At 45.9% G+C, this 16,675-nt stretch overlaps 1 protein-coding gene across 6 annotated transcripts in view; it reads left to right on the top strand.

Annotated features, from left to right (window-relative positions):
* GBF1 (golgi brefeldin A resistant guanine nucleotide exchange factor 1) overlaps positions 1-16,675 on the top strand; it is a 172,074-nt gene that overhangs the window by 140,519 nt on the left and 14,880 nt on the right. For all 6 annotated transcript variants that reach the window (XM_045023623.1, XM_045023621.1, XM_045023622.1 and 3 more), the window contains 9 exons: positions 2,643-2,780; positions 3,387-3,475; positions 7,120-7,322; positions 7,667-7,790; positions 8,098-8,223; positions 8,965-9,047; positions 10,004-10,240; positions 11,092-11,185; positions 16,154-16,330. In XM_045023623.1, the coding sequence (XP_044879558.1) occupies positions 2,643-2,780; positions 3,387-3,475; positions 7,120-7,322; positions 7,667-7,790; positions 8,098-8,223; positions 8,965-9,047; positions 10,004-10,240; positions 11,092-11,185; positions 16,154-16,330 (1,271 nt within the window). The remainder of the gene's footprint in view (positions 1-2,642; positions 2,781-3,386; positions 3,476-7,119; positions 7,323-7,666; positions 7,791-8,097; positions 8,224-8,964; positions 9,048-10,003; positions 10,241-11,091; positions 11,186-16,153; positions 16,331-16,675) is intronic.

Genomic DNA, 16,675 nt, shown 5'->3' with positions numbered 1-16,675 from the left:
CATCATATTGTATGTATAGTTGGGGTTATTTTTTCCAATGTGCATTACTTTATATTTATCCACATTAAATTTCATTTGCCATTTTGTTGCCCAATCACTTAGTTTTGTGAGATCTTTTTGAAGTTCTTCACAGTCTTCTTTGGTCTTAACTATATTGAGCAGTTTAGTATCATCTGCAAACTTTGCCACCTCACTGTTTACCCCTTTCTCCAGATCATTTATGAATAAGTCGAATAGGATTGGTCCGAGGACTGACCCTTGGGGAACACCATTAGTTACCCCTCTCCATTCTGAGAATTTACCATTAATTCCTACCCTTTGTTCCCTGTCTTTTAACCAGTTCTCAATCCATGAAAGGACCTTCCCTTTTATCCCATGACAGCTTAATTTATGTAAGAGCCTTTGGTGAGGGACCTTGTCAAAGGCTTTCTGGAAATCTAAGTACACTATGTCCACTGGATTCCCCTTGTCCACATGTTTGTTTGACCCCCTCAAAGAACTCTAATAGATTAGTAAGACATGATTTCCCTTTACAGAAACCATGTTGACTATTGCTCAACAGTTTGTTTTTCTATGTGTCTGACAATTTTATTCTTACAGTGGGATCTGCACAGATGACAACATCTCAAAATACCACAATTACTATAAGGCAAATAACCATTTGTTATACAGAATCTTTTGCAAGTGGTATACCTATTAATAGACTTGTTTGCCACAGTTCAGAACAAGAATGGACAGATCTGTTTTAGAGTGGTCTCCAGTCTAGGCTCCCTGTCACTTGCCTTTCTCATCCTTTGAATACTAGAACCAATGTGCTTTTCCCCCTCCCAATCCTCATGATACTGAGGAAATGAGGCAAGTTACTGAATCAGTGATCATGATAGCCCTGGCATGGGCAAGGCAGTTCTGGTATTCAGATCTAGGGAACCTCTCATCGCAGCCCCCAGTCACTTTGCCCACTGTGCCTGACGTAGTCTTGCACAACAATGGTCACATCCTACAGCTTGACCCAGGATCATTATGTCAGACAGCCTGGATGCTGGCTGGCTGATATCTGTCCAAACATGCTGTTCAGCTGTAGCAGGAGAGCCTCAAGTAGACTGAGTTACAAAGCTAAGTGGAAGGGGTGTTCTATATAGGCATCTTAGCACAAGCTGTCTCCCTTGACAACACTCATTTAAACAATATTGGATTATTTTATCCCTGAAACTGTTGGGACTTCTATTCATTCCAGAAGGATCCAACTAGCAGCAATATTTGCACATTCTCTCTCTCTCCCCCCTCCACCCCCCCCCCCCCAAATCTTGGATCACATTGTATTTTCTCATCCTACAGTGGCTAGATTCCTTAAGAGCCTAACTCGTGTTTTTCTTCCAGCTTGGGAGACCTCACCCTCTTGGGATCTCACTGTAGTATTAATGTGTTGATGTCTCTCCTTTGAGCCCTTAGTAACCTGTTTCCTTTACCACCTACAATGAAGAGTTCCTTTTTTGTAGCCATTACATCAGCTCTGGTAGGGAAGAGTCACACCTGCCTGGTGGGTCCCCCTTATAATAGTGTTTGATAAGAACAGGGTCACTCTTAGGCTTCATCCCAAGTTCTTGCCCCAAGTTGTTTCAGGGTTCCATACGAACCAATTTATTCATCTTCCAGTCTTCTTCCCCAAGCCTCGTTCAACCTCCTGGAAGCTAAATTTCACATACATTATGTAGTAAGGGCATTGTCGTACTACCTTACCACGACAAAATCATTCAGGAACTCACCTGGACTGACTGTGATCTTTGCAGAGCGTGTTACGATTCAGGTAGAATTCTCCAATTGTATAAGGACATATTATAAATTAGCCAGGTTAGATCCACCTACTCACATTAGAGCTCATTTCACTGGACCTAATGCAGCCTCTGCTGCCAGTTTGAAGAATGTCCCTATTTCTGAAATTTCTGGGACAGCTATAAAGAGCTTGGTTCAAACATTTAAAAAACACTATTCTTTGGTAGAGGCCTCCACATCAGATGCCTATTTTGTCCTGCAGTTATTGTTTTAAACAAGGCTCCTAGCACCCATCTCCAACCAAACTGATAATTGCTTGTTACTCACCAAGAGTGGGATCTGTGTGGAAAATCACTTGAAAAAATGGTAACCTATCTTACAGGTTCTTTGAGATGTGTTGTCAACATGGATTCCTCAACCTGCCCTCCTTCCCTGCTGCTACAAAGTCCTGCTCCTCTGGGATTCTGTATTGGAAAAGCAACTGAGGAGCATTTAGACCCATTCTGCTCTTAATACCCTTGGATGCATCAGTTCCTTCACCAATGCAGAATCTTGGAGAAGAAACTGACTCACCCAAGAATATAAAGGGCAGAGTGGATCCAGCTGCCCCTCAGTTCCTTTGTCAATACAGAATCCCAGAGGAGCAGGACTCTGCAGTGGCAGGGAAGGAGTGGGGTCACAAAATCAATGAGGGCAACACATCTCAAAGTCTCTCAGTTCCTGTAAGGTCAGTAACTGGTCTTTTATTTTGGTAAGACATGCAAAGCCCTTCAAGTGGTGAACAGCAATTAAAGTAAAAGGCATTATGATTATTCAGAAGCTCTTGTCAATCTTCTATTGCTGATTTCTCTTGCCTTCTCTTTTGCCCACAGACAATGAGAGAGTGAGTGAAGGGAACTCTCCCAATGTGGTCACGGAGCTGTCTGGGGCATGCCCACCCACCAGTGGGTGTCTTATGGCTGACCAGATGAAGCAGGGCTGCCAGGATTTGGAGGGAGGAAGTGATGCAGGTAATAGTCCCCACAGGATCTTGACTCTGACTGAACATCTGCATGCAGGGAATGGTTCAGACCTATGTTCTTTGGCACTAATAACTTATAGTGGACTGTGCTACACGTGTTAACGGAACCTGCTCAGAGCCAGAAACACATGTGCATGGGATGCTCAAGTTACTTTAGATGTGGTGTATTTGACAGAGCATGGCTACTGTTGATGTTTGTATGTGTGGAGAGGGTTGGAACTGGTGGGTCCCCTTTACTTGTAGCAAAAACCGATAGTCACAGTTAGCACTGCAATCTCTAAGACAGGATCATCACTCTCAGGCTGCAACAGCCCCAGAGGAGGCAGAAAAATAAACAGGGTGTGTGAAATTATCATGGCTGGGACGCTCCTGTGCACATGTATGGTACTGGAGTTGCTGAGCAGTGACGGGAAGGTTGTGTGTGGTAGGGACCAGGAGGTAGTATAGTGAGATACTATGGCATTTGCAGAAAAGGCAGTGCAGCAGAGCTTAGTGATTGCAGGGGGGCACTGAAAAATAAGTCAGTGCACCATAGTGAGCGATGCTGTTGTGGAGGAGAGGTTGGCTGTAATGACACTTTCACTTTCCTTCCTAGCTGAGAAGAACATCCCCAGGAAGCCTACTAGGTTTTCCGGCCTCCTGCCCAGAACTCAGGAACTGATGGAAATTAAGAGCAAAAAGAAGGTGCGGTCTGTTAACGTACTGTAAATTGGTTCTTTGCACATTGTCCTGTTTCTTCCTCCATGAAGTATTTACATTTTGGCTTGATTTAATCAAACCTTTAGAATGTTCATTTGAGACCTTTGTGTGTATAATAAATTCCATAGTGTCACACTGAGGACCAAACTGCATCAAAGGAGGGAGGACAGTGTCTTAAGGGAGTAGATATTACTTTGTGTCTACTTGAGTTTCACTCTGGTAGTGCTCTTAGTTACTGGAAGTGTTGGGGAAATTTCATGCCTGAACTTGTACTCTGGATCCGTGGTGCCCCAGGCTGTTGGAGGCCATTGGGGAAACTGCTGGGCCTAATGTTAATGGAAATGGTTAACATCTCCCTCAAGAAGGGTAGGTTGCTTGCTACTCTTATCGAAGCATTGGTACAGCCTGGTCTCAAGAAGTCCCCATTTGAAAATGGCATTCTGGCCAATTGTGGGTACCCTTTATGGGTAAGATGATTAACAGATTTTGACAAGACAACTCTTCCCATATCTAGATGCCTCAATTTCTTTGACCCTTGTTAATCTGAGTCCAATCTGAGTATGGCATGGAGACTGCACTTGCTTAGTAGTTGGTCTCCTCCTCAAGTTGGATGGAGGTCAGGTATCCATTCTGGTAGTGCTAGATCTATCAGCTGTCTTTGATATCAAAAGCAAGATGGATGAGACTGCTCAGAGAGATCCCAGAGGATAGCATTGGGTAATTGCTCTTCTTTCAGTGGTGCGCTCGTATGGAGTTCTGCTGGGTTCCGTCTTGTTTTCCCTCTCACTCAGGCTTGGTCTACTCCTTAGTTAGATCAACCTAGCTACGTTGCTCAGGGCTGTGAAAAATATCATGTAACGTAGTTAGGTTGACCTAACCCCCACTATAGACCCAGCTAGGTCAACAGAAGACCTAGATACCACCTCTTGGAGGGGTAGATTAATCATATCAGTGGAAGAACTCCTTCCATTGATGTAGGAAGCATCTACATTATGGCACTACAGTGGCACAGCTGCACCGCTGTAGCTGAGCTGTTGTACTGCAGACATACATTCAGCGTATATATGAGTCTGTTAGGAGGCCTAGAGAGGAAGCCAGGGTTATGATGATTTCAGTATGAGTGACAGAGGCCCAGTCCAGATAAAATAGGGTGGTGTTGGTAGGCTGGAGCAAGCAATCAAAAGATATGGTGATTTTAACTATCCCTTTATGGGTGGTTGCAACTTGGGTTGAATGAGTTGGCTTTCAGTGGTGGCCAGGATGGCTTTTTACACATGCATCTGGCTAGAAGGCTGCAACCTTTTCTCTCCAATGCAGATTTCACTACTGTGATTCATGCCTTTGTCACCTCAACTAGATAATAATGTGCTTTCTTGGGGCTATCTTACATCTATTCAGAAACAAAATTGTCACAAAATGTGTATGTGCAGGGTATTTCATCGTGAGCACATTACATCTGTGCCTTATGATCCGCTTTGTCTGCCTGTGGGTTTGAACGGAGTTTAAGGCATTGGTTCTGATTTAGACAGCTCTGAACTGTGTGGGACTGTCTTGCAGTACCTCAGATCCCCCTTTCTTCCCCATAACCAATGTAAGAGCTGTAGTTTGCGCTCCCTCAGTTATAAAAGAGGGAATTGTTGGCAGGATATTCTCTCTAATGGCCTTGCCGCTTTGGAATTTGCTCTCCTCCCTTGGTCTAAAAAGGACCAAATTTGTTGACTTTCACATCCCACTGTAAGGCTGCTTTTTATGGAGGCTGTTGGGGAGAGGAGGTTGTTTGAGGATCATTGTTTAAGAAAGGTGGATCACATCTTTTGCTCAGAGGTTTAATTAGCCATATATCATACAGATGATTAATTTTTTTTTTTGTTAGATAACTGTCAAAGGTTCCTACAGTCTGGAATAGGCAACTCTTTTTGTCCTGCAGCTCCAAATATATAGTAATGGTTTTCCATATCAAGGTAACCCCTCAGGCTAGGTAGGTACTTGGGCTTCATCACGGCAGCATCTAGCACTTAACAATCATTAACAGATGTTATCCTGACTGCATCCCTGTGTTCTCTACACTACAGGAGCTGTGTATCTCATTGTACTTTGAGAAAGTTCACACAGGCATATATGGGGGGATAGAGAGGAGTGGGGGATGGGCTCTGAGGTACTGAGAGCCCAGGGGAGTTAGAATTGGGATGGTCATGAATTTAGTTCACTAGGTCATTGCTAGCGGTTTCATGGTGATGGGAACTAACAGGGAACTGACATTTATTCTGGGGCTTTAGTAAAGTTCATGTAGCTGTTTGTGCATTTGGTTTTCTTAACACGACAAAACCTTCAGTTAACCCTTCCTTAACCGGGTGCTCTATTGCACTGTAGACATTTTGTTATATAATCCTGGTCCTGAAGCACAAATCATGTAAGTATAAACAGAATTGAGTTATCTTTTTAAAAAAAAATCCATTTTTGTTGTGTTATCCCAGACTCTCAGTTGGTTTTGCTTGTCCTTATGGACCTCCAGATGTTCCTGTCTCACCTGCTGAACTCTTTATAGTTCTTACTTCTCTAACACCTGGTCTACACTAGGAATTTACACTGGCCTAGCTGTGTGTCTCAGGTGTGTGAAAAATCCACATGTACCAATGTAACCCCTGGTATAGACAGTGCTAAGCTGATAGAAGAATTTTCCCATGGACCTAGCTATTACCTCTCAGTGAGGTGGATTAGCTACACTGTCGGGAGAACCCCTCCCATCGGCATAAGTAGTGTCTACACTAAAGTGCAGCAGCTATGCTGCTGTAGTGTTTTAGGTGTAGACATACCCCAAGCCCTTAGGCCTAGTCTACACTAAGGGGAGGGGGGGCAGGGGAATCGATCTAAGTTACACTACTTTGGCTACGTGAATACTTAGATCTACTCACTGCAGTGAGTTGACTGCTGCCACTCCCCCGTCAACTCCGCCTGCACCTCTTGCACCAGTGGAGTACATGAGTCAGCGGGAGAGCGCTCAGGGGTCGATTTATTGCGTCTAGACTAGATGCGATAAATCGACTCCCGCTGGATCGATCACTGCCCGTTGGGTAGTGTAGACAAACCCTCAGTGTCTCTTGATTCTGCGTTCCACATAGGTGCATAGGACTCTTGCTACCTGCACTCCTGTAAGTGGCTTAGAATGAGATTCCACTAGTCCAAAAAACTGGATAAAAGTGGCTACTGTTGTACAGGAGTAGCCCTGATCTCCTGGTATTTGTTCGGAGTTCATCTTGCGGCTTCCTCTGCTTTAGTTGATTAACAGTGTTGGGGAGGGCTGGATACCCTGTAGTATCAGAATTGGTCACTGGGTGAGACTTGAAGCTTTTTGTGGTTTGTGCTGTTCACTGTTTTGTTGCGTCTCTGAGGAGGGAGGTCTGCAGATCTGGCTTTGGGTGATCCCTTTTGCAAGATCACACAAGTATAGCAACGTATTCAGTCCTGAAGTCAGTCATATTTTTCACAGTGCCTTTGAAGTAATTTTGTTTTGTGGCTTTTGACCCCCAAGAGCACCTGTATTAAAAAGTGGAAGTGAATCTCCATAGAGAGGTTCTCCGCTTTATAGGGCTCTTCTACCAAACTGGTAACTGTTGGCTTGTCTCATGCAGCTCCTGATAACTGGCACAGAGCAGTTCAACCAGAAGCCAAGGAAAGGGATACAGTTTCTGCAGGAGAAGAACCTTCTGGCCATCCCTATGGACAACAATGAGGTGGCCCAGTGGCTGCGAGAAAATCCCCGGCTAGACAAGAAGATGATTGGGGAGTTTGTGAGTGACCGTAAGAACATAGACTTGCTGGAGAGCTTTGTGGGGTGAGTATTTTTCCATAGTTGGTATCTGTTTCTTGTATTTGGTCACAAAGGGGAACTGATTCAGGAGCTAAACAGATCACCAGCTACTATGACCGCTGTTCCTCCTTCCTTGTTCCTATCCACTGGCTGTTATTGGTGACCTTTCCTTCCGCTTTCTTCCACCTACCACTCTTGCCCATCTCCCTCTGCTCCCTGCCCACCAGTCAGTATGGCTCGTTCCTATATGTTGATCGTCAGTGTTTTCGAGTCAGTAAATCTCTGAGTGCACACATGCCTTGTTTTGTCTGCTCTGCCCTCTTCTCCTGTCTGTTTCAGTCTTTCATAGCATTTTGCTCTTATTGCAGGACTTTCAATTTCCAAGGCTTAAGACTGGATGAAGCATTACGGCTTTACTTAGAAGCATTTCGCTTACCAGGAGAGGCACCGGTGATTCAGAGGCTATTGGAAGCCTTCACAGAACATTGGCGGGTGCGTACTGGGTGGGAAGAAATTATGCTCCCTCCACCCCTTCTGTATGTTTGCCATCCTTGACATGTCATATCACAGTGTGAATTTGACTTCTTTTGAACTCCCGGTGTTCTATAACATTACTGTGTAGGTGGGGGATGGCACAGTGACTTCTTCCGGGGCATTGTCCAGAAGCTGGGAGTAGAGTTCTGATTTTTCGGACAGTCCATTTGTTGGATTCTGTTGTGCTGGCAGGAAAATGGAGATCTCAGGTCATGTGTGCATCTATCTCCCATGGATCTGACTTGTGGCTGTATTTGCCTTTCAGAAATCAAATGGCTCTCCATTTGCTAGTAGTGACGCCTGCTTTGCCCTGGCCTACGCAGTTATTATGCTGAACACTGACCAGCATAACCATAATGTCCGCAAGCAGAATGTTCCAATGACCCTAGAGGTGAGAGCAGATTCCCTGCACGTGGCTGTTATGATGCCTCTTACTTCTCTTCATTTTCATAGCACTATGTTCTATTTTCACCTTTCTGGCTTTCTTTCGTTTACTGTTCCTCCCATCTTCTGTTTAGTCTGTCCCACTCATCACTCTTCGATGTACTGTAAATAACAGTAGTGTTGGGGTTAAGTACAAGAGTGACGCGGTCTGAAGAAATGAAAGCTAAGCAGTAACATGCAGGGAAGGTTTGAATTGCTTTTACTCTGTAAACACAGTTTTGTGACCTGCTGTATCATAAGACCTAGTAAGAGTGAAAAGAAGCAATAGAAAAAAGACTAGTTGATTAGAGAAGTGATGCTAAGTGAATAAGCAACTGGGGAAGTGCAGAGTGCTCAAAGTGATGGCACAGTGTTCTTACAGAGGTGGTGTATTTTGTCATCCTGATGCACAGTTGAAGCTAACCACATGTAACATTAATGGACCATCCCCATGTAACGTTGCCTGTCAGCAGCTGGGATGGAGGCTACTGAAAGCTCCCATGCCACTAAAAGGATTATTCAATACTCCTTGAATTATAGTGTATTGGTCAGTGTTTCTTGAGTCCCAGGAAAGGCAAGCAGACAATTAATCAGACCCATGGAGTCTGCAAGCTGCATATGGGCCTCTGAGTTGCTGAGTGCCACTTAAGTTAGCGTTTTTGAAATATTCTTAAGAGAATCATCTTGGTGCTAACTGTAATGTTCCCAGGAATTCCGGAAGAACTTGAAGGGGGTGAATGGAGGCAAAGACTTCGAACAGGACATACTGGAGGACATGTACCACGCCATCAAGTAAGTACTTGGGCCTCTATCGCATTTCCATGTACTCACCGAGCATAGCGGCTCTGTTTTGGTCTGTGAGACCTCTGGAGCACAGTTAGAGAACTCTGCTGATCATGTGCCAGTCTGCCTTGGACCATCTTCCATCTCAATCTGGGGCTGTGCTAATAGGTTTGTCACAGTTACTGAATTGGATTTGTATAGTTGGATCCCTGCCATGGTATTTTAATCCGCAAGGCTTAAGATAAAGATTTTTTTAAAAAGAACATGGCTTGTATCAACATGTGAAGGAACGGCAGGGTGAGAGCAGCACATGTGAAATACTGTAGCTAAGAAACCACTCCTCTGGGTCAGGCTTCCAACTGTATTAGAACTTGTAGTGCCGGAGGCAGTGTCCCTCTCTGATGCTGCATTGGTGCCCTGAGATGGTGTGGCCAGGTCTTGGTCTTGTATATTCTGCTTTTGTATTTGTCCCTTTCTTTCTCATGAAACTGTCTGTTCCTGGTCTCTGCCTGGGGCTCCTGGCACACAGACCACTGCTTGGGGGAATTCCTGACTGCTGTGGTCCTTTCGTGCGCAGAGTTGGCTGTGGGTGAGGAGGCTTTAATAACAGCTCAGAAATTATCCTATTCAGTAAATCCAGGCCCAGCCACTTCGAAGCTAAGGGGATTACAGCTTTGAGGAGGCAGGATGTGACTCTGACTCTCAGCTGGTTTCAATCCGTGATTGCATGCAACAACTAGGTCTGGAAGTGAGGCAGACTTCTTAGTCTGGGACTGCCTTTCAAGTCTCCTCCAGAAGGAGGGTCATGCAGCCACCTGTGCTAAGTACCTAGACGTTCCTCAAGAGGCATCTCCAGATTTCAACAAATAAGTTGTAGTTTTGATCAATGTCTATTGCTTGCTGGGGTAATGTTAGATTTTTTTCATTCTGAGCCAAACCTTAACCTTTCCTTCCATCCCTGCTAGAAATGATGAAATAGTGATGCCAGAAGAGCAGACGGGCCTGGTGAAGGAAAACTACATATGGAATGTACTGCTGCATCGTGGTGCCACTGATGAAGGCATCTTCCTGCACATGCCTCCAGGAAGCTATGATCATGATCTCTTCACCATGACTTGGGGCCCCACCATTGCAGCCCTATCCTACGTTTTTGACAAGAGCTTAGATGAAACAATCATCCAGAAGGCTATCTCTGGCTTCAGGTAGCCCTACTCTTCCTCCGTAGAGATCTAGTAGGCTTCCAGTCTGTGGGTGTAAATCATCCCCATTTTGTGCAGTGTCTCCTGTCTGCCAGCTGGAGGGCACATAGAGAAGATCAGCTGTTGGCTTTCCCTAGCAACGTAGAAGCTTTTGCTCCCAGGGCTGCAGCCCCATAGTACTGGCTAGTGCTCTTCCCTGGGCTCGTGTGGATTCAATCCGTAAAGACTTCTGATTGGTACCACTCAATCTTTGTGTGGTCCACATTGTTGTAATAAATTATTTAAAGTGACGGAGTACCATTTAAACTTAGTTGTGGCCAGGGTAGGAACCAGCATGTTTTTTGGCCAACCTAGTTCTCAAAATTCCATGGTCTGGCAAAAATCCCTCCCTAGACAGAGCAGTCTGTATTGGGGGATCTTTGGTCACAGTTGAGTTCAAATTAGGTGTAAGCACATTTTAAAAGCTCAATTATTACACCATTGTAGCTGGGGCCTTTTTGAACTTTGAACCTCAACACCATGAACAAATTTACCACCTGTACTTTTACGTTAAGGGTTGAACTGGGGACCTTGGTCCTGTCTGCATGGGTCTCTGAGGCAGCAGTTTGTTTTCTGTACCAGCACAAGGAAATATCAGGGTTTCAGGATCTCTGTGCACCTGCCAGTAGTTTGTGCTGGAGGGTGGCAGCACAGAACAGAGGTGGGTTGCTAACATTTTCATGCATTGTGAGGTGGTGGTGTGAGATGCAGGAGAATGGTCCTGCATTGTCAGTGGAGAGGGAACCTGACCTGGGGTTCTAGATTGGGAACATCCTGTGCTGTTGTGGTTACATTGCTTGTGGTTTGTCTTTCAGGAAATGTGCAATGATTTCTGCACACTATGGCCTGAGTGATGTGTTTGACAATCTCATAATTTCTCTCTGCAAGTTTACTGCCCTCAGCAGTGAGGTGAGTTTGTGGGGAGGGGTCTGGAAGCAAATACTTGTAATATATTATCTTCTGTCTCAAAGTCTCTGCTCTGGAGAGTTAACTTTTACAAGTGATGACACCCCCTGCAGGTATGTCTGTCCCGTTCTTCAGCCCCAGTGCAGGGATTTCTGGAGTGAACTCTTCAGTGCAAGTGAATGGGGAAATGTGATTTGTCTGTAATAAAGTAGGGTTTCCACATAGCAGCATATCCTGATATCCCCACTGTTTCTTTCTAGGTGTTGCTTATGTGGCATTTTCAGCAGTGGCTTTGTCAGGGATGGGAAGGTATCACTTGTGGCAGTCCCTGTCCCTCTTGCTTGGACTCAATAAACTTCTGTCCATCTTGCTGTGACCAAGGCCATGACCTTACACATCCCAAACCAGAGCAGACATTGCAACTGTTCATCCTGTAATTTAACTTTTGAGTGTAATTTGGTGCTGAGAATGGCCATTTTCTGACCTAAATGTTTTTAAACATGCCTTAGTTTAGTTGCTTAAGTGTAAAGTGCTGTGGCAGGGGTTCTGCATTTACCTTGTATTAGGGGGTTAGTAAAATAAATGCTCTGAATTCTGACCCTTGATATACAGAATCTGATGAGAAGATCAGGTGAGTCAGCCCAACCCAAGTGCTAAAGCCAGTGAATCTGAGGTGTTCTCTGAAGATAGTCACATTCAGGGCTTGGTGCCCTATATACATTTTTGGCTGAAGTTTCCTCTGCTTACCCAGGTTAGTAAGTCTTGGCCCAAGTTTTCCAAGGTATCCTGTATTTGCAGGGCTGGTGCAAGGATGTTTCACGCCCTAGGCGAAGCTTCCACCTTGCGCCCTCCCCCGCGCCCCCGCCCTGAGGCCCCCCCCTCCCGCGACAGCTCCCCCTCTGCCCTGGCACCCCCCTTGCGGCAGCTCTCCGCCCTGAGGCACCCTCCCCGCCCCAGCCCACCCCTGCTCTGCGCACGAGCACCTCGAGCACGCCGTCGCCACTTCACTTCTCCCGCCTCCCAGGCTTGTGGCACCTAAGCTGATTGGCGCCGCAAGCCTGGGAGGCGGGAGAAGTGGAGCAGCTCACCCCTGCCCCGCCTCCTGCCCGAGCATGCTTCACTTCTCCCGGCTCCCAGGCTTACGGTGCCTAAGCTGATTGGCGCCGCAAGCCTGGGAGGAGGGAAAGTGAAGCGGCCATGGCGTGCTCGGGGAGGAGGCAGGGCAGGGAGTTCACCTGCGTGCCGTGCCCTCCCCCGTTACTTGCTGCAGGCGGACCTCCCCGCGCCCCCCTGCCCAGCTCCCTCCGCCTAAATGCTGGCGGCAACTGGCGCAGCCGAAGATCTGGCTGCCACGGTCGCTGCCAAAGAAAACGGCACCCCCCAAATGCCAGTGCCCTAGGCGACCGCCTAGGTCACCTAAATGATTGCACTGGCCCTGTGTATTTGATAGATAGTGGTGGACCATGCAGTATGTTAAGCAGAAGCAGCATGCTACTTTGATGCCAGGATCAAAGATGCTGAAGAAAGATTCATGAACCTACAAGTTGAACGCATTGAGAAGAACACTGTGTGCACAGATAAAAAACACACCGGATCACTTAAGATATCAGGCACTGTCACAGGGAAGTAAAGAGATCAAGACAAGTGATCTCTGAAATCTTGTTGGGTGAGAGCAGGATGATGATCCTGGGAATGAATCCAGTGAAGAGGATTTTGGATTGTTGGTGATCCTCTTCTAGAGAAAAGGAACTGTTTGGACTGGATGCTTTACACTTAAGCAACTAAAACAAACTTCTGTGACTGAAGACTAGCCAGGTGGCTTGAATCACAGAAGTTTCTACTCAGTGTAGACGTACCCAGCATAGCACTGGCAGCAGCATGTAGGGTATGTGTGGCTACATGTCACAGTGAAAAACAGGCTGCATCCACACTGCAGCATGTATCTACATGCATCAGTGAAGGGCTCTGGCAGTGTGGAACTGTGGCAGTGAAAGGCTCCAGCAGCGGAGAGTTGCCGGAGCCTTTGCCTGCTGCCTTCCCTCTGCCAGAACCTTTCCTCTCTGCTGGAGTCTTTCCCTGAGGTGGAGAAAAGCTCAGGCAGCAGGAAGAAAGCGGGACACTACACTGCTAAAAATAGCAATGTGGACAGACAAGACATTGCTTGGGCTTGTAGAGAGCCATGTGAGGTACCTATCATAAGGTTCTGGTGTGTCTATACTCGCCTAAGCAGAGTCTCACTGTCTGCATTGGTGTTTATACCTGTGCTGGAGTGGTGTATATACTCCACCCTGCTGTAAAGCATGTGCAGTTTAGACATATTATTAGGAAATAATAGAGCAGGAATTTGAAGAAGTTCCTAGAGTACGTGTGTGTACACACTCACTCTCTCTCTCTCTCTATTGTCTGACGTTACAGAAACGTGGTCGGATAAATGAGTCTGGGTTGCTGGAGGATTTTCTTTTTTTTTTTTTTTCTTCAAGAAACAGAGGGAAGGAGAAGAAGGGTGCAAGCATTGCGTTGTGTGTTTGGGGGCACTTGCATTGTGGCATGGCAACAATTAAACCCTACCAGTTTGGTTATAAAGAGAGGCAGATAAAATCAGATTAGTGGGTGTTCTAGATTCCATCCTTTTCTACAGATCAGGACCATAAAGATGAAACACTTGATAGTCCTGATCTGGAGTGCTTGGAGAGTGCCAGTAGATAATGCAAGCAGGAGAGTGTATGCCATCAAAAAACTGTTGAACTGTGTAAATCTGCTGATCCCAACCTTTTAGAGCACTGTACCAAACTACTAGACTAAGCCCTGCAAGGCTCCAACAATTGCTTGCTGCATCCCATTCAAATGTGAGACTGGAATTTGGCGTGCTGCAACCTGAGTTCTGTTGCAGTTTAGCAAGTGTATCTTTTGGTGGGAGATGTAAAATCAAGGACTTCTAGTCCTGAAAAATGCCACTAGCTCTTCCACAAGAAATAGGGTCTTATCCTTAGCTGTATTCCAATTGTACTAATTACATTCTGCAGCCCTAAATTTCCATACAGCCTGGGGACCACAGATATTTGAGAGGTAATATAGTGGAGGGGAAGGCAGTGTTTCAAGGGGTTGAGAAGATGACTAAGAGCAACAGTGAAAAAGTAAGGAGAGACCATTTTAGTTTAGGTTAGCTGTTAGCCACTTCCCTAGGCAAACATTTTATTGATCAGGTATCTTTTCTGAGGCACTGCAATTGCAAGATGTTGCCATATTGGAGATCAGTTGTGAGAGAGGAGATGGAAGAGGTCTCTGCAAGGAATCAGCTGGTTGTAAGCAAGATCACCTTGCTCTCCAGTGGATTCAGTAGTCTCATTCTTTTTGCCTTTCTCTGCAGTTAGACACTCACCCACTGGGTGTTCTGGAGTTGCTGTCTGTTGGGATGAGTTGGATGTGGCTGGTCAGTGCACAGAGGAAGCCAAGGGATATTGAATTTCATATTTTGATGTGAGAGCTCACTGATGTTTGTTCCTATGGTTCTGTCATAATAACATGGGGGCTAGCACTGGAAATGGAACAAAGGCAGCTGAAACTTTCCTGCCAAGCTTGCCGCATAGAGCCCACTCATGCAATACAGCTCTTGTCACTAGCACTGACAGCAGTCCCTGCCAAAGCAAGTAGTTTTGCAGTTGGACCTCTGTCAGAGGCAATGGGATAACAGAATGGGACACATGTTTTCTGGGCTTCAAGTATGAGATCTGAAGAGCCACACTTCTGACTGGTCCAATCTTTCTCACCCCTTTTCAATTAGCCTTGGGAGTAGAGCAGAGTTATTGGCTTTTCTGTTCCTTACTTACACGGACTATTTCTTGGCATAGTGTTCCTCCTCTTGAGAGGTTGGTGGGCTTCCCGAAAACATTGGACATAGTAGTTATGACCCTTATTCATATGGTTGCTATATTGCTTTACTGAGCGACTCAGTTTTGCAGCATGTGGTCAGTTTGATGGAATGGCATAACACACTTTGTGTTGGTAAGCTGTGGGTCTGTTGGACAGGTTGCCTTTATGAAGGGACTGTGATCTAGTAATTAGCACAGGGGACTTCAGATCAGGACTCATGGTTCTGTTCCCAGCCCTGCCATTGACTGGGTGGGAATAATTGTGCCCTTAAGCAAGTCACTTATATACTCATGTTACTTAGGGTTTGTCTAGACTTAAAATGCTGCAGCAGGGCCTCTGTAGAGCATCAGTGCAGGTACTACCTATGCTGCTGGGAAAGGTTCTCCCATCAGCATAGATACTCCACCTCCCTGAGAAGTAGCTGGGTCTACAGGAGAATTCTCCCACCGACCTAGTGCTGTCTACACTGTGGGTTAGATTGGTTTAACTGTCATTCAGGGAGGTGGATTTTTCACTCTCCTAATGATGTAATTATACCAACCTAATTTCCTGATGTAGACCAGGGCGATGAGGAAGACTGAGGTACAGAGAAGTTAATTTCTGCCTCTCAGGGGAGTTGTGATGCTGAATGAAGTATTAGTAAAGAGCGTTGTGATCCTGGAATGAGTTACTGTAGTGCAAAGTCTTAAGTCAAGTCTACCCTAGGAAATTAGGTTAGTATAACTTTGTTGCTCAGGGATGTGAAAAATCCACACATCGTTAAATCAGTCTAACCCAGAATTCTCCCGTTGACCTAGCTACCGCCTCTCAGGTAGGTGGAGTACCTATGCCAACGGGAAAACCCCTCCTGTCAGCATAGTAGTGTTGTCACTGAAGTGCTACAAAGGCGCGTCTGTCTTCCGTCGATGTTTCAGCAAGGGTCAGAGAAGCCAGCTGATCCCAGCCTTCCCCAAAATTGAGTGCTAGCTGTAGTTTACCCATAGCCTTTCTTAGAAATATCGTCTGTCCCATAGCAGGGTCCACAATGCACTCTGTCCTGGGTTGTGTTGAAAGGGAAATGTGTCTTGCTGACAGACCGCCACCCACTCTTCTCTCTTGCAGTCTATCGAGAATCTGCCCAGTGTTTTTGGAAGTAATCCCAAGGCCCACATCGCAGCAAAGACCGTGTTTCACTTGGCACATCGCCATGGCGACATTCTGCGGGAGGGCTGGAAAAACATCATGGAAGCCATGCTGCAGCTTTTCCGAGCAGAGCTGCTGCCAAAGGCCATGGTGGAGGTAATGACAACCAGCTCCTGGCTAATTCAAGACAGGGCAAGTGAGGAGCCCAACTTTGCAGAGCCCCAGTTCAAAGGGGAGGAGAGCCCACTTGGAAAGACATGGCTTTAGCAGGGCATATATAGAGCAAGACAGCCCTTGAAAGGTTAGCACAGTAGTGACCTGTGGGCTCCTGCTTCTCAAATTGGCAGATTGTTTTTTTTTTTTTAACTGAATTTGATGAATTCCAACTGTGACATCTGCTAAAATAAATGACAAGACATGTCTGTATGGGGAAATACAATAGTGTGAGGACTGCAACAATGCACTGTAGAAGGCCCGATTCTGTGGTATTGCCTGTGGGGT

The sequence above is a fragment of the Mauremys mutica genome, chromosome 7 (assembly GCF_020497125.1).
Source record: "Mauremys mutica isolate MM-2020 ecotype Southern chromosome 7, ASM2049712v1, whole genome shotgun sequence".
NCBI lineage: Eukaryota > Metazoa > Chordata > Testudines > Geoemydidae > Mauremys > Mauremys mutica.
This window is presented reverse-complemented; position numbering and strand designations above follow the sequence as displayed.